At 46.9% G+C, this 24,115-nt stretch overlaps 1 protein-coding gene and 1 long non-coding RNA gene across 4 annotated transcripts; one reads left to right on the top strand and one right to left on the bottom strand.

The window, feature by feature from the left end:
- Positions 1-413: 413 nt before the first annotated feature.
- On the top strand, positions 414-23,342 carry ECSCR (endothelial cell surface expressed chemotaxis and apoptosis regulator). Of its 3 annotated transcripts, XR_012654278.1 has the most exons (12): positions 414-570; positions 11,068-11,109; positions 11,685-11,735; positions 13,664-13,777; positions 14,292-14,339; positions 16,829-16,876; positions 17,457-17,555; positions 18,837-18,935; positions 19,529-19,565; positions 20,955-21,054; positions 21,598-23,021; positions 23,141-23,342. XR_012654278.1 is itself a non-coding variant. In XM_075056508.1 (11 exons), the coding sequence occupies exons 1-11, from the start codon at positions 513-515 to the stop codon at positions 21,604-21,606; spliced, it is 705 nt and encodes a 234-aa protein (XP_074912609.1). In that variant the 5' UTR covers positions 414-512; the 3' UTR covers positions 21,607-23,342. The 3 variants fall into 3 exon arrangements, 2 of the variants coding, with proteins under 2 accessions (XP_074912609.1, XP_074912610.1); XM_075056508.1 differs by having other exon boundaries at positions 21,598-23,342; XM_075056509.1 differs by lacking the exon at positions 18,837-18,935 and having other exon boundaries at positions 21,598-23,342.
- On the bottom strand, positions 2,602-13,655 carry LOC142044260 (uncharacterized). Its single transcript, XR_012654279.1, has 3 exons — positions 13,078-13,655; positions 4,289-4,430; positions 2,602-2,892 (listed from the first exon to the last, which is right to left on the bottom strand). It is a non-coding gene; the product is annotated as an uncharacterized LOC142044260 (long non-coding RNA).
- Positions 23,343-24,115: the final 773 nt, after the last annotated feature.

The raw sequence follows: 24,115 nt of genomic DNA, 5'->3' as shown, positions 1-24,115 counted from the left end.
AGCAAATATTTCCAAATCCCTCCTGGGGATGTTAAGAAATCCCCTCTGAGGTGGGAGGGGAGGACGGGCTCCTCCAGCAGCAATTAGCCCAGGAAGGACCAACGCGGCCCACAGCCCTCACGGCTGATGCGGAGTGGATTGGACCTGGGGTGCACATCCTCACCACAAACAAAGCATCTCCCAAAAAAACCCAAGCACCATAAAGAAGCTACTGAGGCCCAAAGCCGGGCAGGCCCGCCGTGACGCCGCTCTCCCCCGCTATGAGAGCCGAATCCCCCAACAAACCGATGGCGAGGTTTCCTTTGCCATTGGTAAGCGATGTCTCACATCCTCTCTGACCATAATGGGCTAAAAAACACAGTTCCCCTGTGGATTCAGCCCGTTTCCTTCTATTCTTTAACAGGAAGCTCTGCGAGAGTCAGCCCAGGCAGGCAAATCGCTCCTGACCCTCTCGTCTCTCCCGGGATGGATAGAGCCCCAGCGAGGCTGCAGAGCCACAAGCCACCAAGAAGATGCTGGCTCCGTCCGTCCATCCGCTCCTCTGGCTGTTCGGCTGCGTGCTGTTCCGAGGTGAGATGCTCTGCTCGCGCCCCAGGGAGGGTGAAGCGGTGCTGGGCGGGGGGATTTGGGGAGCCCGGCTTCACTGGGGGGCACCAAAGGGAAGCAGCCAGACGTTCGTACGTGTAGTACCTGCCATCGGAAAGCTCAGCGTTTAAATTCAGGGGTGGCAGAAGTCAGGTTGCTGGGAAAAATGTGGCCATACCAGGTTTACAGGGTTTATTTGATGGCGCTAGAATAAAAGAACCTGTTTCCTGGTTAACAAGAGAAGTGTTTTTGCTGAGGTTTGTGATGCTGAGGTGTTTTGTAGTAAGTGACTTTTGTCAAGTAAGTGTAAAGGTAGAACATTTCAATGTACAGGACATTATTTTCCTCAAAGGTATTTTTTCCTTGCCTGATTTTAATTTTTCCTCTCGTCGATATAAATACAAAGACCATGTACAAGACTCATTCAGAACACGCCTCGTCCTTACTGTAATAATTCTGTTCTTTTGTGATAATTCTGCTTTAACTTCTCTTTCCCACATGAGTCGTGGTGTGGCATGAAGGAATTGGTTTCTTGCTCTGAAGGGTGACAGGTTGTTTCTTCCTGCATCATGAGACATCTCTTGTGTTGCTGACAGCTGTAGCAGCTATGAGCTGAAAAGCATTTGAAGGAATATAGACTGCACCATCCTCACTGCTTCTATTAGACAACCACCTAAAAATAATGTGTCTCCAATCCAAAGTTTTTATCATTAAATCATAGAAGCTGCCTATGGGTTACAGCTGCTGTGCTGGTAATAATGGGATTTTTAAAAGGCTGAGAGTATAGAAACGAATTCAGTTAGTAGCTGTGTAATTCTTAGTAGTAAGAGCACATGGATTGGAAAATTTCTCTCTTCATTAGAGGGCAATACTGCTGGCTTCAGCAAAGGGGTGAATTGTGCCTGGTATCAGACAAAGGGCTTTGAGGCCCTTCATGCCTGCCCAGAATGCTCTTTTTCTCTTAAAACTACTTGGTGTGGCTTGCACGGGACAGGAATGCCACAGAGGGTGTCAGGCACCTTCTCCGGCTCCGCTGCGTGATGCCAAGATCCAGCCCCTGCCTGGTGGGGGACGGCCGGCGGCGCTGCCCCGGAGATTCACCTCCCGGGTGGACCCAGCTGCTGCAGCATCACCTGGAAGGGATGCCCACCCTCCATCCTTCGGTCCTGAGCACATCCTCTCTGTCCTCTGCTGTCTGCTTAAAATCACGGGGCAGGGACCATGGTGTGCACTGGGTGTGCATCTCGCAGGTAGCGCCGGACCCCAGCAGGGCCGGTGCCTACAGGCAATGAGAACGGCATTGCTGATGCTCGCTGTGCATCAGCGGATGCTGCAGTTGCACCTCTCCGGCTTCAATCCAAATAACCGGCCTTCCCCACTGTCATGTATGCTGTCTCGCTTTTTTGCATCAATACGACAGTTCTGAAACAGCTTTAATTTTCTTTTTAATTTTATAGCAAAGCCGGTAAGGTGGTGTAGTACTTGGGGAAAAAGCTTTTGTGCAAAGCAAAGCAGCAGGCTTAGCAAAAGGGGCAGAGGTGGGGTCCGTGATGCCGCTTGTTCCCCAACACGCAGGCATCTGGAGAAGGGAATTAGAGGCTCTTGAACAAGATGGAAGAGCTCAGATGTCTCCCTGCACCTAAGGAGATGGAAGTAACCTTGCAGGAGACAGAATTTGCTTTGGCTGGAAACTAATACCTGCCTGTTTCCACACAGGCGCTTTTTTTCTTTTTTTTTTTTTTACTTTGTGCAAGTTCATTAATTTATTAATGAATTTATTATTTCTTAATTTAAACTTCTAAGCTCTCATGGTTATTTCTAAAGGGAGGTTCAAATACTGTTATTTTGCAATTGCTGAAGTGGGAGGGTTTGGAACATTTCCAACCTGTTTTTTCTCCCCCAGAAACACTTAACAGAAAATTTGTCCAAACAAACCTCTTCCTATGAACCGTTTCCATTACAATGGGCAGGCATTTTCCAGACAAAAGATTTCCACTGAAAAAATTCCTCCTCGAAACTGATGAGAGCCCAGCAGGATTTTCCCACTGTTGATTGCTCCATCCACTGCTCTCCTTTTCTGCGCCCCAGGCAGCAGACGGGTAATGCCACAAGAAGCATGGTAGATCAAAAACATATATGTATGTCAATATATATTTTCGATATAATAAAAAACATGGGGTGCATAGAGGACAGACATTCAGCTACCAGGACACCTTCCAGATACAGTACTTGCATTCTTAAACCAGGGCATCCAGTGCATCCTAAAGCTGATTCCTTGGCCAAAGGAAAGGCCAGTGCAACCGTGACCTAGTGAACAAGGAAGAGAAAGCAGGAGGTGGTTAGGAGAAATGTTTGTTCACAAAACAAACTGCTCCCTTCTAGTAACACGAAACCCTGCAGATGACTCTGCAAATCTGACCAAAGTGGCCCGAGACAGTTTCCAGGAATTATGTCCTATTTACAATAGGTGAGTCAACAACAGGTGTCCTCAGAGGGGAAGGTGCTGGTAACCCAACACCGGGAATGCTCCTGCTGGGAAAGCCACGACATGGGCTAAAGCCCAAGGCTGGAAAAGGGAGATGTGTGTCTTGCATGGCACCAGCAAAAGCCACCACTGCCAAGCCTTGGCTAGAAGGTCTCATTACTCCACTTCCCAGAGGAGCCCACTCAGCATGACCCAACCACCACAACAAGGAGGAACCTCCCATTTGGTCTTTTTTGTCGACTTACGGGCTGGGTGGGCTGTTTTTACCTTTCGGCTGAATCACCCCAGCACAGCAGAAAGGAGCAAAGTCCCCTCTAGTACCTCTGGCTGCAGTGGTGTTTGGAGATCTAAAAGTTTCAGGGAGACTTTGCTCCAATGTTGGTAGCTGGTGAAACTTGCTACTAACCCGATGAAATAACCAGGGATGCGGTTAAATGGCACTGCCTTACTAGCAATTGCATTTCACAGGTTAGGGAGAATCTTCTTATCCCTTGGTGGTGAGAAACCACTGGCTTGGCACCCAGTTCCTTGAGATCAAGGTTTTGCTGGTCTGGGGGACAGGGATGGGACAGGGACATTGTAGTACAGAAGCAAAGCTAGTGGCTTGGACTTGCCACCCTACATAAAGAAGAGGCAGAGAGAGCTCACGTGGAGCTGTTTGTGGCAGCAGTGTGGGTCCATGGAGGTGCAGAGCATGTCCGTCCAGAGCAAGCCAGGCAAACCCTTTTGGCACTGGGGACAGCCACCACTGGTTCTGGGCAAGAGAGGGGATGCAAGGTTGGTCACCCCTACCTTTCCCACCATCATCAGGCACAACTGCAGACTCTGCATGATCCCAAGGGCAGTACAGCCCTGGGCAAGCAGCTCCAGACATATGATTCAATAAGCTCCTCTCCTATGTTAGTTAGAAGTGTCTCTGGAGTTGCTAAAAATCTTGGAATCACACTGAAATTAGTGTGATTAGAAATGCGGGAGAAACTTATCATGGCTGATGATGCACCGGATGGAGACACAGGACCACTGGGCTTTGTGTCTGCCACTTATCACAGCTACGTAACACTCCCATGCCTTGTTTTCCCCAGATATGGAATAGGGATAATTAAATTACTTCTTCTATCAAGTGCTTTGAAACCTGGCAATAAAACTGAGGTGATATCACCAGGGTCAGTCACCTAAAATCTAGACTCAGATGAAGCTTGTCAGGCCAAGGTGCTTTACCTGCTCTTTAGCTGCCGCTTCTGCAAGACTCAGTACTTCAGGCAGCAGCTGCAGGATGCCTCCCCAGCACCGATGCGCTGAAATGACTGGATGCAGGCAGGGACGTCCTTCGGCCACTCCCCTGGGAATTCAAGCCAAGAGACTTAAGAAAAGAAAGTGGAAAGAACAGGAATTATGAGAAATCCCTTTGCCACCAGCCCCTTACACGCCTTGTCCCCTGGGTCACCAGGTGGGAGCTGAACCGATCCCAGCAGATCACGTTCCTGCATGGGGGTTCACGAACACCGCACGGCCTGGCTGCTACCAGCAACGCCCAAATAAACCTGGGGAATCTTGGAATTACTGGAAAGAATAACAAATTTGTGAATGAACTTGGAAGCAGTAGCAAAGAGCCTCCATGAACTTGTGGGAACCAAGACATGCCTGGTAGGCACCTACCACTGATCCACCACGTTGGCTCCGCTGCTGCAGGGGATGGTAACGCGCGCGCTGTCACAGGGCTCTGCGGACCCCCGTCCGGAGGTGTAGTGTACATGCAAATACAGCAGCTGATCTCCTACAGCAGCTGGAGCACACAACATTTGGAACAAAATCATATAAACTGATGAGGACCACCTGCGAGGTGGCCAGTACTTTGGCAGGACCTCGGCTAGTGGCCTCATCAAGGTGTGAAAGCAGCACTGCTGAACGAGCCTGCAACTCGTGATGCTTCCTCTGCACCTCAGTTTCCCCATCTACAGAAAACAAAGCAAAGCTAACACTACCCCTTTCCTCGGTAAAGTGCTCTGAGATCTGCTGATGAATAGTATTACTTTTAAAAAACTGTAGGAAGGCAAAAAGCACACGCTGAGCTCTGGCTCCCATCAAGCCTGGATAGGTGGTCCCCATCTTCCATTTGAACTGGGCATGGAGTGATTTCCTCCTCCAAAACCCCAGGACCAGCATCAAACCCTAGGAGCAGCGTAGCCAGGAGAAGGGCAGGACCCACATCACCAGCACCACAGAGACCAGGAGCAAAACCAGAGCTCCAAAACAAGCAGGTCGCAGAGGAAACTGGAAACAGTAAGCAGCTGGGAGGGTGATGGCACAGCAGCGTGATGGAGCAGGTGTTTACTCCCCAAACACCATGGAGCAGTGGTGGTACAGCCAGGAGCAAAGCCAAGCCGCTTTGCTCTTCTAGGACCAACTGCTTTTTGTGGAAAAAACAGACCTCAGCACACACAGTGATGTGGCAGAGCCCACTCCATGCATGCGGTTTCCCCACATTGTTTGTCTCCCAGCTTGTTTTCCACATTCAAGTGGTTTTTAATTGACTTCCCCTAAGATGTGTTTCCAGAACAGCTCACCAGAGAGGACCACAAAGCATGATGCTCAGAGAGGATGCCCAGGCCTGGGTGCAGCCCTTGAGGAGGGGCAGAGGAAGGCTAAGATTAATTTTAATTGCTGATGAGATCCGGGTTTAATTCCTGGCTCTCTAAACTTCCCATAACACTTTGGCCAAGTCATTACAATGCAGAACCACTTGGCAGTGAGCTGCCAAATGTCCCCATGTCATTTGGGAATTAGATGCTTAAATACCTCTGTGGCTCTGGGACGTGATTTAGGCTGTCAGTTATCCAGCCTGCATAACGACTCTTTTCCTCTCTCTCTACCACAATTTTCACCTTACCTGTTCTGCTGTGAGACACTCAAGGCAGAGGCACCTTTTTCAAGTGCTTAATAAAATAGGAGCTACACTTTTGCAAAGCTTTCTGCTTTCCAGGTTTCCTAATACAGGATTTTTTCCCATGTGAAAGTCCTAAGAATTGGGTGTTGTTGCTTTCTGCTGCTTCAGCAGCTGCTGCGTTTCACCCAGGAAACAGCTGCATTTGTGTTAAGCAGTCAGTATATTTTTGTCATGGGTCATTTGACAGAAATGCCAATATAGGAATTGAAAAGTCTAATTTTACATTGCTAGGTCTCTTTTCTGAAAGTATTTGTTTATGCAACCTGCAAGCAGAGGGTGATGCCGAGGTTGGTACAACAAGGCTGCACAATGCCAAGTGGGCTCTGCAGCTCCCTGACATGTAACACGCTACCTGGGGACAGGTAGGACATCACCACATCTCCCCCCAAAACTGCCAGGGAAGGAGAAGAGTCCAGCCAGTCCAGGGTTACATGTCATCGGGGATAGACAGTCCCTCTCCATTACCGGTTCTGATGGACAGGACCAGTCCCAGTCCCTGGGCCTTCATACTGGTGCCAGAGATCCTCCCCTGTGACTCCATCCCTCTACAAATACAGACCGGACAGCACGAGCCCTTCTGGAGCCTCATCTAAACCCTGCTGAAGTGTTTCCGACAACTGGCAGAGGTCTCTGCTACAGCAGCACTGCTATACAGAGGCTCTGATGGAAAGTTTGGGGTTTTTAAATGTCAGTGCCCCTCTTTGGTCAGCAGCTGGAGAAACCACTCTTTAAATTATTGCCAAAAATAATACCAAAGCAGAAATACCTAAAATTCACCTTTTTTTTTTGTTTTGCATTATTCTCTTTTTGTGCCAAGGAGTGAGCATGGTGAGTTGCTGGCTCTGGGAACATCTCAGCTGCCGTGAGAGAAGGCTCCATGGAAAGACCCCTCTGCTCTTAGTCTAACACTCACATCTACCCTCACAAAAGAACTACTGCAAAGAACAGAAATCCAAAATCCCCCTGCTCATCCTCTGGAAAAGTTAACCAAAAAGCAGCTAGCACTGAGTCAGAGCTGAAATGCACCTGCAGCTCCGACGTGCTCCTCTGCAGCCCGACAGCTCTGGTGGGTAATCAGGGGTTTTCCATTACAGCAAGAGCAGAAAGCCGTTATCTCCCATCATAAATCCCTCAGCGAGCTCCCCGTCTCCACCTAGAACTGCACAATCCGGCTATAAATCACTTGCACCCAAACATGCAACAAATATCTTGGCAGTGCTTATACTCAGTGGCGAGTCATTTGAATGGCTTTGATGTTTATTGCAATTACAGCTGCGCTGGCTGCATCCTGACCATTATTGTTAGCTGTTTATATAGCCAGGGCCCTTCATGGAGGGGAGCAGGGCCATGCTGGCAGTGGCACCAGGAGGAAACGGCGTCCAGCACCGTTCGCATGAGAGTCCCCTGGGGATGTCTGCGGGGAGCCGCGACGCGTGGCACTTTTTTGTTTGTACCCATCCTGCTGCCCAGCCCCACGACGTGACCTGGGTTTCTTCCTGCTTCGCACACGTCCGTCCCCCTCCGGTGTAATTCAGCTAGGATGCTAAGCACCTTCACCAAAAGAAAACACCTAATATAACAGGACTTTTGATTATTTGAGTTGGCCGGGAAGGCATAACAAGCAGCAGTGACCAGAAGTCAGAGCCAGACCTGCCCTGCTTTGAAAAAACATGCAGTTGTGTTTAGAGAAGCCATGGCCGTTTATTCCAAGTGCCAAAAGGGGATCTCCATCTTTTGGCCTTTTCACAGCAAGACCAGTCACTTCTCCGCAGCAAAGCTCACATGCAGCAGACCAGGGCGAGCATCTGCTTAGACAGGTGAACTCCAGGGACTGAGCACTGGGAAAAAACCTGCTTATTCATCTTATTTATAATAACCCCAGGGTTTAGTTTTGCAAATGGAGAACTCCTTATGAGCCAGTGCTCCGGTGTGACCTTCAGCGAAGGGCTGAGCTGGGGTGGAAGAAAACATGGAGTATGACCCTCTTCCTCTTGCCCTAGCGCTGGGGATACTGGAGCTAGCCCATGGGATGGTCCCAACGGGGATGGCAGTACAGGGCGATGGCATCTCCCTTGCTCTCAGCTTCCTCCTGTCCCTAGAGGCTCTGTTCAAGCTCTCAGATTTCTCCTCAGCTGCATCAAAACCACTGGAATAAACTGCCATCTCAGCACATCTACCCCCCTTTTCCTTTGACAAAGACTAAGTGTAGGCAACAGCTCTTTCTTCAGCAACTCTCGATGCTTTCATGTGCCATGTACACTAAAAAGCACCTGTGATAATTTCAAGAACATGTGTTACAAGCAGCTACTTCTCCCCACGGGAAAATAAGACAATGGCTTCTGCAAGGTGATTTTGGAAAAAGAGAAGCTGTTTGAGCTTGGCAGCTGCTAGAGGATATTGGCCCCCATGATGATCTCAGCACACTATTTTTTGTGCTGAATGTATAGAGTATCTTAAGGCATTTGCAAACCAACCTCCAGAAACTGTATTGTAAAGCTGTTTAAGCAGAGGAAGCCCAGACAAAGAGAAAACTTGGCAAACTCTTAGGATCAATGGAAACAGCCCGAGTCACCACACGTTCTCCATGGAGTCAGCTGGGCCCCCGGGGAGCGGGCAGTGCCCCACAGCATCCCAGGCAACAAGGGTGCAAAGGGGTGCACCCCCCTTCCTCAAAAGAAGCATCTCTACCTCTTTAAGAAGGGCAACCATGTGCCCAAAAGATCTTTTTTTCATTATATTAGTTGATTTAGTAAGTAATGTTACATCTGTCCATAATCCTGTCTATCTTACTAGACTGATGCTCATTTAACCCACTCTTCAAAGCCTGCAGACAAGGATATCCCATAATTCTCCTTACACAATCACTCCTAGCAACTCACTATCCTTATGTTAAGGCAGTTTCCTATTGCCCAGCCTCCCTTTTCCTTGCTGCAGTTAAAAGTCCTTGTTTTCTGGTCCTGTTCCCAATGGATTTAGAAAACCAATTAGTCCCTTCCTCTCTATGTAATTAAAGATCTGATCATGTCTACTCTTTCATGGACTAAACAAGACAGTTTTGACAGCCTGCTGCCCAGTAAGGTAGAAGAGGAAATCATGGAAAAGATCTGAAAAGTCAGATTTGATTTTCACAGCCAAATCCTATCTGGAAAGAGACCACGTTTTATTATGTATTCACCATGGTTAACACAGTTTTGGTTCCTGTTTGGCCAGGATCATTGTCATAAAGCCTCAGACAAAAAAACAATTATGACTCCAACGCAGTTACGTGAGAAAAATGAGATCAATCAGGAGCTCGTTACACCCAGACGGTCCCAAGGGGTGAGCTCTGAGCCAAGCCCTGATCACATACACTGGATGCTAAAGATCTCATTCCAGATACACACCGCTATCAGGGCATTCATCTGACCTCTTTCAGACACCTACAGCATAGGTGCCTACCACAAAGTTCATCACCTACATCACCTCTACAGCTCCTGGTAAGAAACGGGATGTTGCAGGCTGTGGCTCCTCTAGCCACAGCTAGAGCAAGGTAGAAATCTGAAATAGATAAGGTAGAGATCTGAAACAGGCCAGAGCAATAGGGTTTTAGAAGTGCCAGGTCCTCTCTTTGGTGAGAAAGAGAGCCTGGAGATGAGCTCTTTTGCAGGCTGGTTCACGAGAGATGTGAAGTGGCACATGAGATGAATCTTGCATACAGTGAGGACAGATTCTGGCTGTAAATGGGCACACAAGCACTGCTCTGCTCTGGCTGGTGCTGCGTTGCTGGACCTCCCCTCCTGCCACCCCACGAGGCACAGCATCCTGCAAAGGCACTGCACCTCACCACAGACCACTGCTGCAATGGAGCTACGCAGCATTACAAGGGGACAGCGAGCTGGAAGGATTCAACCTTTACTGTCCCTTTTTGTCCGAAACCTTTAGCCCTCGTGGGACTCCAGTGAGATGGATCACTAGTGGGATCAGATTCAGCTGGTTTCTGTAGCTGTAATGTAGTGTCTTTCATTAATCTTAACTACAGGCAGCACCAGGATTACCATCGATAACCATTTAAAGATACCAATTTGGATGTGCATTTCCAAAACAACAGACTCAAAGTCACCTTTTCAAAGTTAAACTAGCTGGGTTTGATTTGAGTGTTTAAAGGGCATTTACATTTTCAAGTTCTTGTCCCCAAATAAGGAAACTGGACATTTCTTTTTTCTGCTTTAAATGGCAGTTTAAATTGCCATCTCATCTAATCATAGGACTCCAGGAGCTGGGGCTTAAAGAAAAATACCAGGGATCCTGAGAGTAGGCAACATGGGGGATTGGTGCAGGGATGCTTTGTCATAAAACAAACAAAAAAAAAAACAAAACAGAAACACCTTTCAGTTGAGAAACTAGGGCCTCAGTGCAACACCTGCAATCCTGGGAGACCAAAGCCTTGCATGGACCTACAGGACTACCCACCGCTACCAGGGAAGGCAGTCCCGAGTCGGTCCCCAGGCTGCAGCCCCCTCGCTAAGTCCAGACTTACATGGCCACAAGGCTTCAGCCAGCTTCCCAGGATACAAATACACAGGATAGAAGGATCAGAGGTAGGAGACAGGAAGGAAAAACAGTCCCATCGGCTTCTGGAAGCCTTTACAAACCTTATCAAGTGTGCATCTTAACTCTTTAAAGAGCTCCAGAATACAGGGCAAATGGTCTTTCTCCACCAAGACTGAGCTGGAGGCAAAGAGCTCATGGGGAGGGAACGACCCCACTGGTTCGTATGGCCTTGCATATTCCCTGTCAGAGAGGAAGACGGCTCTGTGCAGGGTTCAGCTCCATCTCGAGAGGAGGGCATTTATCCTGGCTGAATAAACTCCAGTACTATTTTACTCAGAACCTGATAGTTTTGCACTTAGTGTTTGCTACTACTTCTTTGCTAATGCTTTTGGGGAAATCATGTATTTCAAAGTCATTCCTACAGAAGGTGAGGAAAACCCAAACCACAAAACCAGCAAGAACAGCAATGCATTAGTGACAGTCACAGATTAGCACCACTAATACTCTTATTCTTTCATTTCAGGTACTACAACCTCCACAGACTCTTCTGTCCCTGCTGTAACAGGTACCTCCTTGGTTGTGATCTGCTTTGTATGTCTATTTGGATGTGGATGCACATGCCCATGTGGGGATGCAAATGGGGAGCCCACAAATGGGAACCAGATTCAAAACTCACATCCGCTGAAGCACCTTCTCCCAGGACCCTGCGTTGCCCACCTCTGCCTGCCCCATCTATCACCATTCAGCCCCAGATCTCCAGAGGCCACTGTGCCCCAGAAGATGACCTTGCTTGGTTCCCTTTTTTGTCTGGAAGAGAGCAATGTGGTGTTCTGGGAAGCCTAGCGAAAGCAGAGGCATCCTGCCTCATCTTTGCTCCCCGTCTCCCCCAGCTGTTTCCTACCAGTTAACATGCTCTCCTCCATGGATCCTCAGAGCCAAGGTCCCTTTGCCCACAGGTCCCTATACCCACACCGGTGACAAACCCTCTCCTCAGCATCTCTTGCCCCCATCACCCTTTCAGCTCTCATTGGCTACAATGGCCCCTTTCTAGCCCATCCTTCAACCCTTCCAGTGGGGATGGCACCAACAAGGAGCACGTGTAGGAGACGTCACCTCCATGTCTCTCTGCTTGTGTTACAGGTCAATCCCAATCAACAACACACAGCCCTGACGTAAAGAACCATACCTCAGGTAATGCTCATCTGGAGACCTAAGAGTGCAGCTCAGGGACATCCTGGCTTGTAACTGGTCTGACTTCAGTCTAGCTGGGCCACCCAGTGATAAATTGGGCTATGTGGTGATAGGTTAGATGAGAACAGTGTTGGGAAGAAGAAAATTTTGTGGTGTAAGGGCTTCTGATCCACCCAGCTCACCCCAGAGGGATCAAGCCATGAAGGTGAGCAAGAGCAGGGAAAAATCACTAAATTGAATAGGGAGAAGCAGGGTCAGCAGGTCAAAACCCAGGGAAAACCCTGGGCTTTGCACAAAGGACACGACTGCCCAGAGCCCAGCAGCCAGCCTGGGCAGTGTCTGCTTTGCTGCATCCTCCTACCCAGCATCACCCGCTTTGCTTGGCAGCTCTTCCGTGCAAGGACCGTCGGGTGTGAGCAGTACGTGCAAGCACAGTGCCTCGCACACCAGGTCTGGCCTTGGCTCCTGGTGTTGTGACAGAAGAACAGCAATGAAATCGTTGTTGTAAGAGCTTCCCTGCATTACATTTGCTGTTCAATACTGCTCTCTTGACAAGCCTGACCGCATTTTTTTTTTTTAACTAAAAACTTCCAGCGCTTTGCACACCCTCAGTGCCTCCCATACAACAGGTCAACATGTTCCCCATTTCTCCAAGAGGAAAAGGGGAAGGACGAAGAGTCTTGTCCTAAACTGTACAATGTTTGTGTCGGCACAGGGACTGAACACTGCCTTAGCTCTAATTCAGTTATTCATGTTGGGGATTTTGCTTTGTTATCTACCTTCATGGAAACAGCAATCACTCATAAGGACAGAAGAATATTTAAAAGTAATATGAACTGCTGAGGAGCTCCCTTAATTTATTCTCCTTTTTCTGTTCTCCCCCTCTGCTGAAACCAGCTACAGGACACTACCACATGTACATGGTCATGCAGAAGCCCTCCTACTAATTGGGCATAGGGAGGTGTTAGCAGAAAGTTACATGTTTCAGTCTGAAAATACACAAAACCAAATACACAAGAAGAGACCTCTCCAACTCCAGATCCACATCTGTTAGTCCACTTGGATCTCTGGAGACAGATCTCTTCCTGCTATACTTGGGGGAGGGAAATCTTTCTAAGCGTAGCCACCCCTCCAAAGGGACCCCAAAAATATAAAGGAAAAACATCTCAAAAAGATCTCAGATTCTGCTTCCATGCCTTGCAGAAAAAAGAAACTTACTCCTAAATTTGAATATTTTGGTGAAGCATTTGGGCAAAAAGGGAAAAAAAACCCTGACCTTACCATTTTCACTCTTTTCTCATTTTTATTGGAAAGCCAACTGAAGTCTAGACAAGGAACTTGCCTGTAAATTCCAAGCTGGTGATCTACAATTCCTTGCAGAGGGCTTGTTGAAAGCTTTTTGCCCCACATCTTGCTCTGGATCATGTTCTTGCTATGCAGCTTTGCGTAGCAGGTTGAGGAAGATGACAGAGCCTCCAGACCACTGCAAGAACTGAATTATTTTGCTTAGAGACTCTCAGTGAAATAAAAGTCAGCATTTCAGATAATGAGCAAACACACATGTGGGTGCCAGGCAGCTCTAGGCAGTTGAAGTGTCCAGTGATAAAAATACCTTCATTTTCAAAGCAGGAAAAAAGTGGTGGCAAAAAGCAGACTTTCTCCATGTGTCTCCTGAGCTCTGCCAGCTCATCACCTCCGTACACTAAAAAAAGCAAAAGCTAATGCCAAAGCACAAGAGCTCCCTGACTCTGAGCAGGACGAAGGCTATTTCTTTGTCTACTCATGCCTATGCTTTCCCTAGCAGATTATCCATAAGTCCCAAGGAGTCTGAGGACTCTTTCCAATAGCCATGCTCTCCTCCAAGCTGTTTTTGAGCAGTGCATGGGGTGAGCAGAGCTCTTTGAAGTAACGCTATGCTTCCTCTACAGAGCCTTCAGTAAAATCAACACCAACAACCCACTTGAATCTCTCCTCTGTGGGTCAAACTACTACAGCCAAATCCTCTTCCATCACTACAACACCACTAGCATTGACTGTGCAAGGTAAGTATGGAAAACTCAAATTTTTGCTCAGGCAGGACCTGTTCATGCATCCCTCCTTATCCAAGCAAAACCGGGGGGCATCAGAAAGACTGGGCTAGTCCATGCCCTGCTACTTACTCAGCAGCAGCAACTTTTGAATCTCTTTGAGTCTTTGCTAAAAGAGCAGCTCATTCCAGCTCCCCAAAAGCACAGGGCTGGACACAACCATGACCTAGATGTGGCATCTGCACAGCAAGCCCATATCAGAAAAGCCAGTTCATGCTTTAGCAGGTAATGGTTTGTGGAGGAGCTACAGGCACCGCGGTCTCCCCAGCAGACCTCTCCCAAGCTCACCTCTCCTGTACACTCTCTAATTAACTGCACAGCTTGCTAGTTGGACATCTTGATGTTTGTTTGGAGGGGAAGTCTCATGCAAACAAAGTTTTTTACCCCATGGAAACCCCACAGCTCTCCATAGCACAGTTAGTAGCAGCATCAAGAGTTAATTCTCCTTTCCCTTGTTTTCTTTATCCAGATGAAAAGTCCAGTGGAAGCAGAAGCACAGCAGCTTCACCACCTCAAGGTACTTTGTCCTTTTATAGAGTAACAATGAGTTTAGATAATTTCATGGCAATTAGCTTACTTGGTTCACATGGTGCAGGTTATCTAACCACTGGTGTCCTGGTTTCAGCTGGGATAGAGTTAATTTTTTTTCTAGTAGCTGGTATAGTGTTATGGTTTGGATTCAGTATGAGAAGAATGTTGATAACACACTGATGTTTTCAGTTGTTGCTAAGTCGTGTTTATACCAAGTCAAGGATTTTTCAGCTTCTCATGCCCAGCCAGCAAGTAGGCTGGAGGGGCACAAGGAGTTGGGAGGGGACACAGCCAGGGCAGCTGACCCAAACTGGCCGAAGGGGTATTCCATACCATGTGACGTCATGCCCAGTATATACACTGGGGGGAGTTGGCCAGAGGGTGGGATTGCTGCTCGGGAACTAACTGGCCATCAGTGAGTGGTGAGCAATTGCATTGTGCATCACTTGGTTTGTATATTCCATTCTTTTATTATTATTATTATTGTCATTTTATTATTATCATCATCATTATTATTATTTTCTTCCTTTCTGTCCTATTAAACTGTTCTTATCTCAACTCATGAGTTTTACTTTTTTTTCTGATTCTCTCCCCCACCCCACTGGGTGGGAGAGAAGTCAGCGAGCAGCTGCATAGTGCTTAGCTGCTGGCTGGGGTTAAACCACAACAACTAGTCTTCATCTTGGGGTTGAGCTATCAGTAAGACCCAAAATCATGTCTGGTAACCTTACAAACAGTGATGAAACACAGGACCAAATGCACTTAACATCCTCTGCCTGGGATGAGCTTGAACAGTTGAAAGACTGATCTATGTTTAGGAAAAGGGAGCCCTTCTAACATCCTTTAAAAAAATTTTTTTTGGCTTTTGACAGTTTGCTTAGCTCAGCCTGCAAGCAAAAATTGGAGAATGCAGTAAGAGTTTTATCAGAATAAGGGCAGAATCCAAGAGAGCTGGAAGACTGAAATCTGAGAACTGAGCTGATTCCCCACTAAAGATTCAGCCTCAAAAATCTGTAATGGTCAAGACAGAAACTGCTCTGCTTCTCCAAGTACCTCTCAGATCTTCTCTAATGCAAGCAAGGTTAAAAACCTGTGCTCAGCTCTGCCTGCACAGATGTCCAGCCAGCATGCCTGTGCCCAGCTAAGCCAAGAGCCTTTTGCATCAGAGCAGATTGCTATTAATTATAACCCTGCTTTATATCTGAAAAGCTCCATACATCTTTGACTATAGAAATGTTGCTGATGCTTCCAAAAGGAAAGTCTCCTGTTGTGTGAGACCCAACATTTCCCAGGGATGGCGTATCCATGCCAGGCTCAGCAAACCACAGCTTCTGCCCACCGCCTGTGGCTAGAACAATTTCAGAATGAAACAAAGGGTTTGATGACTGGTGGAAAAAATTGCACAGCAGTAGTCCTGCTTCTCAGGTGTGGTTACCCATTTCTGAACCAGTTAGATTTGTTATTTCAGACTGTTTCCCCTTTTTCTTCTGACTTTTGGCAAAATTACATTCCAAAAGAGGGTTGTTTTCTGCAAGACAGAAACCCCAGTTTCAGCTGCATGCCCTGCGGTCCACTGCAGAGTGCCAGGAGCTGTTTCACACTTCTCCAGGCAGCACATACTTTTGGCCCACACTGCTATTGGGAAGGTGGGGATGGGAAGGGAGGAAAGAAGATCTTACTTGACCTACAGATGATCTTCTGAAGCTCTAAAGTATCGCTTTTAGTCTCCCAACAGGGCCTGTAGCTCTTCATTAAGGTCAATGCAGATAATCTGGACGTTCAACACACATCCAGGAGGCAGCAAAAGGTTTTTTTCTCTGTACAAGTGAAACCCACAGGCTAGCTTTAAATTCACTTGCACGGGCATTGGAAGTAGCTGTCACAAACCAAACAGCTTCATATAAGCCAGTTCATCCCACTGAGAACTGGAGTCCTTGCTCAAACAAACCTCTACGCTCCCACAGCTAGGCTACATATGGTATGCAAGTTAGCCCAACTCAAAGTAGCTTAATTACTTCTAGATAACCCAGGACAGCATACCCACTAATTCCAACTCCAAGGACAAGCCAAACAGTCAATTCACACCCATATTCTGCAGAATTTCTTCCCCTAAGCAGATTTTTTTTTTTTTTAAGTCTCAACATTTATGAGCAATAGCAAATCTATAACCTTCCCAGTTCACTCTTCTGGTATTCAACTGCTGTATCTGCCCAAAAAATGCATCTGGGACTGCAGAACCTGAACAGTTTATACAAGGGTATTTGAATTTTGGTTCCCCGAGTTTCTATTTGGACATGGAAAATAGTACAAAGTATGTTTGGTGGGAAGGTTTTAGCCCAAATAAGAATTCCATGTTTCCCCAGATATCACCAGTATTATTGTGAACCCATTCTCCTCTCCAGCATGCCCATTAATTCTTTTGGTTATTAGATGACACTAAAAGACAAAACTTACATTCTGTGTTTCTCTGTGCAGGTCAAGAACCCAAGAGAAGTGAGAATACCACAGCATCAGCAATTCAAGGTGCTTTCTCCTTTCTCACGCAGAGAGATGGTTATCGCAAGATGCTTTACAGCCCTTTTCACAGCCAACAGCAAGGCCATCATACTGCTGTCTTCAAGGCAGCATGGTGAATGGACAACAAGTACCTGAGAGATGCTAGCCATCCCATCTAGCCCTTGAAAAACCTGTAAAGCACTTCGGGGAAACTTGTTGAGCCTGGGTTGTGGTTGTGAGTCACAGCAGGAAAGGTGCCACTATGGCAAAAGCTTGTAAAATGGGGGAGAAAGGATAAGCCTCGCCCTCAAACACACTGCCAGATCAGTCCTTCACCTGCCATGCTCAGTTTTGTCACTAGGGCCCCAGCAGAAAACCCTACGGGTCTTCTCAGACTGTTGATAAAATGGGCCACGCCAAGGCAATCCGATTCCCACATAGGTCTTGGTCACTTTGCTGATAACATTGATGGAGGTGGCCAGGATCCAACGTTATTCTCTTCAATAAAGTGCAAGTGCGAGTTAGGTCCTCTAGCATTACTAGGAATCCTCTTCCCAACTTTGGAAGAAAGACTTTTACATAAAGCTACCTTCTTCCCCTCTTGTAGGCACCTCAAAGCCAGTCACCCCAACACCGAAGCCCTCTGACTACTTGCCTGTGCCCACTCCGACAGATGATAAATCACCACTGACGGTGGCAGCTTTTGGTAAGGTCTTGTGCAACCTGGGGAGAGGAAGGGGATCTGTTTCGCCAGGCCACACTGTTTTGGACACCCAGCTTCAAAGATGCTTCCCTGGAGATGGCTCCACAGTTTTCTTCTTCAGCATGCCTGATCCTGGAGTTTTCAGAGTGCAAGGAAAAACCCTTGAGAAAAAGACTCATCACCAGCAGGCAATAAAGCACCTAATAGATACTCCCAGCCATGCCCAGTATACAAGGGACAGACAATTTGAAAGTCCATCATGGCCACACCTGAGCTTGGGCTCTCACTCCCAGCACCAGTGTTTGCCCCAGCTCCATGTCAGGACAAGACCTCGGCACAAATGATCCCATGCTATGCCTTTGTTTCCCTGATAATGTCTAGAATAAGCTACCCGCCTGGAAGCTTAGACAATGTTTTTTCCCTGCAAACCTGTTAGGACTGCATTCCCACCCTGCCTTACTGCTCTCCCCTGTACACTTGCACCCTGACTGGCAGGAAGCAGCTGAGTCCTCCGCATCCTTCAGACTGTGGAAGGATGGAGCAAGAGATGCCATACCTTAACCTGGCAATAGATTTGAAAATAGGCACAGGGTAGATTTAGAGACCCTCTCTGCCTTGGGCTATACTGTCCCCCTCCTCCATGAGGACGAGCAAAAAAAAAACCAGTTTGCTCATTCTTATCACACTACAGGAAACAGTGTTATTTCAGAAGCATTTTTAAAAGTCAAGTGTTAATTTCATAAGTATCATTTGTTTACATCCTCCAAGGGAAGCCACAAGAAGCCCTGAAGCAATCTTAACAGGACAAGATTCCTGTGCAAAGAATAGTTTGATTTATTGGGGCCTGATGTCAGAATCAAATCTGCACTTGGCCACTGGTTTATGAGACAGATAACATTGTTCACACACTTTAGCTTGTCTCTCCCCATTACATTACACATTTATCTGACTTTATGCACTTTTAGGGTAAGATTTACCAACTGTAGTAAGGACATACTGACTTCAATCAATCCCCAGTGTAATCAGCTGACTTCTGCCCTCCTGGCACTGCCTTACCAATTAAGTATTCATCAGAAGCCCTTTAAGGCTAAAACACAACAGTATAAAGCCATTTGCTCTAGTGACTACTTACTTCTCTGCCTATCACGTGCCATGCTCATTTTAATGAAAATACAGATTTCCTAGCAAAGTTTTGATGACAAAGTCTCTCCACTACCCCAGAAGCCGAGGAAGACAGGGCACATTGTTATATCAATTGCAGACAGTTCTTTCCTCCATCCCCAGGTGTCATCAGCTTCATAGTTATCCTGATAGTGGTTGTGATCATTCTGGTCAGCGCGGTCAGCCTGAGATTCAAGTGTAACCACTCAAAGGACTCAGAAGGTATTTGCCTGGGGTGATCTGTCCTTCCCTAATCAAAAAGTCATCAGTTTCTACATGGATCTGGCAATTCCTAAAAGACACTTTTAAAAAGCTTAGACAGTGGGGAGGTTTTGAAGCCAAACTAGAACGCAGACTCAGCATTTAGGAATGTAGCATGACCACCTCTTTAGAGCCCCCATCTACACAGGGAAATAGTCTCAAGTTTGCTGCAGTTAAATGTGCAGATTTCCAAAGGTGGGCAGCTCTTCCAGAAGTCATGGAGTTTGACACTCCTTTTCCCCAAGAACCCCATTGCCCACTAAGCAGTGCCCACTAGAGGGCAAGGCTGCTCTACAGCAAGGCAGGTAACTGCCAAAAAACCAAAGGATGCTAGTGACTAAACAGGCAGCAAAGCATTCAGTCCTGCCTGTATGTCACATTAGTTGAAGAATTTTCTCTAATCAGCTCTCAAGTATTGCCCGTGGTGTCTCTAATCTCATTTGGATTGCATTTATAACCCTGTACAACGTATTTCTGAATATAGTTGACTTATTTTATTGCTTGGCTGTGATGTTTTCTCACCTGTACATCACCAACTGCCTTTCTCCCTCCAGACAAACAGAAACCAGGGACCTCCATGGTATCAGAGAGGTAAGGCTGCTCACACTATTCACATCCTATTGAAAATGCCAATTTTATTTCAGAACTAATTTTAGCAAGGAAAGGAGGCTGCTTTGGTTATTTCAGGTGGAAGTATTTCAAGATGTCTTTGAGACAGGCAAAAAAAAAAAAAAAGAGCACTGATAGAACCTCATCCTCTTCCTGATGGAGTCAAAGGTAGCAGTTCAATATTTAGGGGCCTCATTTCAAAGCTGCACTGATATCTGTGAAGACTCATCACCTTCCAAAAGCAGTTTGCTCGTCTGTCTTTGCCTATATCCAGACTTGAGGTCTAAACTTGGGCTTCTGAATCTCAGAGCAGCCTCAGTGAGATGAGATCAGGTCCCCAGAAATATCTTCCAAGAAACCTATTACCATTATCTAGCAAGAGCAGGATAAGGGGCACCCAATCCAGAGACCTTTGGAAGAGAAGTACCAAGTGGAGGATGGTCCATCTGAACCCCACAGTCCATCACTGCTACCCAAGAAGAGAGGCTGCATGTGGGAAAGCTGCAGGAAACAAGAGCTGGAAGGGAAGAAAACACGTTGCTCCTACTTTTTTTTATCTGATAGTTTCCTACTGAAGTAATAAACCCTGCTTTGGAAACAGGCAAGGTACACAGGGAGCAACGTCCCTAAGTATTTAGGTGTCAAATTTGCATCAGCATCAATGGTTCCCAAATACCGTTAATGAGCATGATCTAAGTGATCTGCAGGCACTGAGGCAGGACATATCAGTGCAGAGGACTGTGCCCCCTGAAGGCACCCTAATCCTCAAGGTCATCCAGTCTCCACTAGCACTAAATGCATATCCCAGCCCTCAGGGTAGGGAGAAAGGGGAATTCCACCTTCCTAACACTTGTAACTCTCACTCTTAAGAGAGACCCTGACAATACGTGAGCAGCAGCATCAGATGTAAAAATATCCAGGGCTCCCTTTGAATGACAAATTATCTTAAGGGCATAGGACAGAGGGACACGGTAATGTTTCCTTTTGTTCCAGTTCTGGTAATGGCTGCAGGGCTAGAAGGTAATTCCATCACTGAGAACCAGATCCAAACTGCTCCTTGATTCTGCCTACAAGTGGTGACACAGGTGACAATGGTGCTTTCTATCGTGCAAACCAGCACCGCATCCAAATTTGTCTGAACACACTGCGTGTTTCACCAGAGACCTCCGAACCTGTGTTCAGACAGGTGATGGGGAATTTAGCACTAAGGATGGGCCTGAATCAGGACAGCAGCTCAAAGGGCAGCACAAGTCAACCCTGGTCTTACGTACTAGCCAGCCTCAGCCTTGGCTGTTTGCCTCCAGTTGTGTAAAAAGAAACTTCCCTCTCCCATTTTCCAGAGTAGTTAATACTGCCTTCTCTTCTTGACAGCTGCTCAGCAGGCACAAGCCAGAAGGACAACAGCATCACTCTGATCTCCATGAAGAACATCAACATGAACAACAGCATGAGTTACCCGCTGTCAGAAAAGGTTTCCCTTTTAAGCCTTGCTTTTTAAAGAGTTAGCTGGGGATTATTTCTCTTGCTGGATAGGAGCATACCTTTGAGGTATTTCTTTGCTTTCTTATTCCTTCAGAAAGATAATAAAAACCAGCTGCCATCAAACTCCTAGAGGTCCAAACTGGTTCCAGTGAGCCTGGCAAAAAGTTTGGGTGCCTATCTCAGGTTTAACCAAGCTGCCTGAACTCAAGGTGTCAAGTATACCTCATGTATATATGTGCCATCACCCAGGGCCAGCCATCAAAGCTGGAGTGGTTTGTCATTAAATGAAGAGGTAAATAAGCTAGCCTTGAGAAATCAAGGTCTCGCCCTCTAGTCCAAGCTTACCCACTCCTGCTCCACAGGTGATGTTGAAGCACATTCGTCTCAGTGCTCTCAGATCCATTCAACATGAGTAATTCACATCATTTTCAGTCATTTTAAAGCTGGGACTGAGTTTGAGAGAACGCATTGCTTAACTCATTTTGCCAGCCCAAACAGGCTGCTGATGCACCACGTTTTGTTCCTTTTGCAGGTGCTATGAAGTCAAGGGCCCAGAACTTGAAGCTGACACATGACAACCAGCAGTGACTTTCTAGGTTCTTTTTTTTTTTTTTTCCTTTGGGGAAAGAGCAAGGGTGGACTTTATGTATAAATTATTATGTCCTTTCTGATCAATACATTTACAGTAGCATCCCACATAGCTTCACCACTTGGGGTCTAAGGGCTTTCTCCAGTTACAGCCTGCCATGCTCAATGGTTGATATCTAACTCTATTTTTTATATGCCTTCAAACATTCAGATTATTCCAGCAGCAAGAAGCACCAAGGCACCATCTACTTCGCTAATAAACTGCTGCCTTAGATTAATGGCCTTTATAGTCTGTTCCAGCCAGTCACAGGCTCATTAATCAGTATAGCCCCACACTGAGTCAAACCCGTGCATTACAAAAGCATGATCTGAAGCTGAAGGCCTAAGGGGACTTAAATGGCCAAGTGCTAGGTCAAGTCCCAGCATGACTGCTCCACACCCCTTACCCTTGGTTCCCTCATTGTCCCCACTGTGGTGGGGATGATCAGATCCACCTACCTCACAGGGCTGTTGTGAGGTTATGTTAATCACTGTCTGTAAAGCATTTGGAGAGCCATGAATTAAAGGTGCTGCTGAAATGCAAATTGCCATCTTAAATATTTTATTATTAATAATGGCACTTCAGGCAGGCAGATCGCTATCTTCCCACAGGTCCAACATGCTCAAAGACTCACCTAGAGTGTAAATAACAAGGTCTCTGCATAGACAGGGTTTTATCTGAATGTAAAAAGGACCGGCCACAAACAAAATGCTGAGCTACTTCAGCTCCTGAAGTTTGGTAGCCCGAGTTTGCTGGGAGAACTTCCATCTTGTGCACTGCCACTTTCCCAGAGCTTTCTGATAGACCAGAAAAGCAGCATCCCCTTCCACAGAACAGTCAGAGCACCCACCTTACCGCAGCACCAAGAACCACCAGTGCACCCCCAAGTCACCACGATAACGAGAACAGTCCCCCGTTAGGCTCCACAGTGCAACAGCTCATATTTGGAGCCAGCTGGTTCACAACCCAAGCTGGCTCAGACCCAGCTGCCAGTCACTTACTGCCTACAGCAAAATACTCATCCGTGTATGCCAAGCGACCGAGGATGATAGAGATGTCAATACCCAGCCTCCACATGACTGTAAGAGAAATGATGCGCTGTTGGGCATTTCTGGAGGTCTCAGCTGCCTTACTCAGCAGCATAACATACTAAAGCACTAACTCTGCAACTACCTTTGCCTCTGCCCATCTTCACCGTGACTCCTGCTTGCAAGCTTCACCAGCTCCACAGTCAACGCAGATCTCCAGAGTACCTCATCTACCCGGCAGCAGTATGCCGAGATACTACCATCTCCTAACATGAGCATCAACATCCATCGAGCCTGAAGGTAAACTGTGACGTTAAGGAAAAAAAGATCTAGCTGAGCACTCAAAATATGTATTGCTGCACACATCCGCCTGCACAGTTCGATGAAACATAATAATTTAGCCTGATTTAACTTTACAGGATGGATAAGCGATGTTTACTGGAACATGCAGTGCTGGAGGTAGCTGTGCTTTGCAGCTGGCAACGAAGTGTTCAGCAAAATAAATGCAATGTTTTCACAACTCCTGCTAAGATCCAACACACTTTCTATCTTTAACCAGGTAGTTTAATAAGGTATTTTTTAATAAATAAAGCTTTTCTGGTAAAATTCCTGAATAGTAAAGTTACATCACTCTGCTCACCCAGCCTCCACCAGACTGGTGAGTTTGCGTAAGCACAAAATCCCAGATGATTCCCAGCTACAGGGATCCAGACAGCTCCAGATCCCAGAGACCTGCAACTTGCTGCACGAAGCCTCACAGGTATGTTTTTAGTCCCAGTAGGACAGTGCAAAGGCAGCTGGTAAGCACCTGTAATATCAAACACTTCAGTCACAGTCAAGCTTTAACTAATCTCCCCTCCACACCGACCTCTGAAAGACAGCCCCATGCTTAATTTTCCTTCCTTTGAGCTCCTTCTTCCCATAGGCTCTTGAAGATCTTGACAAATCACCAGAACCCGCTCCACTTTAAAACTGATCCACATCCAAAAGCAAAGTTCCAACTTCAACCTTGTTCAAAAGAAAGACTGAATAAAAAATAAACAGAAGCGATGTGACCCCCAGCTTCCAGTAGCTGCTGCTCATGTGAAAGGAGAGGTCTTCTCCAAGCTGCTGTGCTCCTGCAAAGCACACTGGTGGAAGATACTAACTCCCTCACGCCAGGACTCTACACCCACAGCTCATTAGCCCAGCTTTAATTGGCATGCGAGCTGAGGGGAAACAAGCAGCAGCATTAGCAATGCATGAATGCAGCTGTGTCATGGTTTAACCCCAGCCAGCAACTAAGCACCACGCAGCCGCTCACTCACTTCCCCCCCCACCCAGTGGGATGGGAGAGAAAATTGGGAAAAAAGGAAGCAAAACCCGCAGGTTGAGATAAGAATGGTTTAATAGAA

Source organism: Buteo buteo, chromosome 24 (genome assembly GCF_964188355.1).
Source record: "Buteo buteo chromosome 24, bButBut1.hap1.1, whole genome shotgun sequence".
NCBI lineage: Eukaryota > Metazoa > Chordata > Aves > Accipitriformes > Accipitridae > Buteo > Buteo buteo.
Note: the sequence above shows the minus strand (reverse complement) of the source record. Positions and strands in the feature narration are given on the sequence as shown.

What these genes read in the sequence shown, in the direction of transcription:
- ECSCR (XM_075056508.1), top strand. Translation starts at nt 513, where the DNA reads ATGCTGGCTCCGTCCGTCCATCCGCTCCTCTGGCTGTTCGGCTGCGTG. An exon ending in TTCTGTCCCTGCTGTAACAG is followed by an intron (nt 11,110 to 11,684) that starts GTACCTCCTTGG and finishes CTTGTGTTACAG; the next exon opens with GTCAATCCCAATCAACAACA. An exon ending in ACTGACGGTGGCAGCTTTTG is followed by an intron (nt 17,556 to 18,836) that starts GTAAGGTCTTGT and finishes CTCCATCCCCAG; the next exon opens with GTGTCATCAGCTTCATAGTT.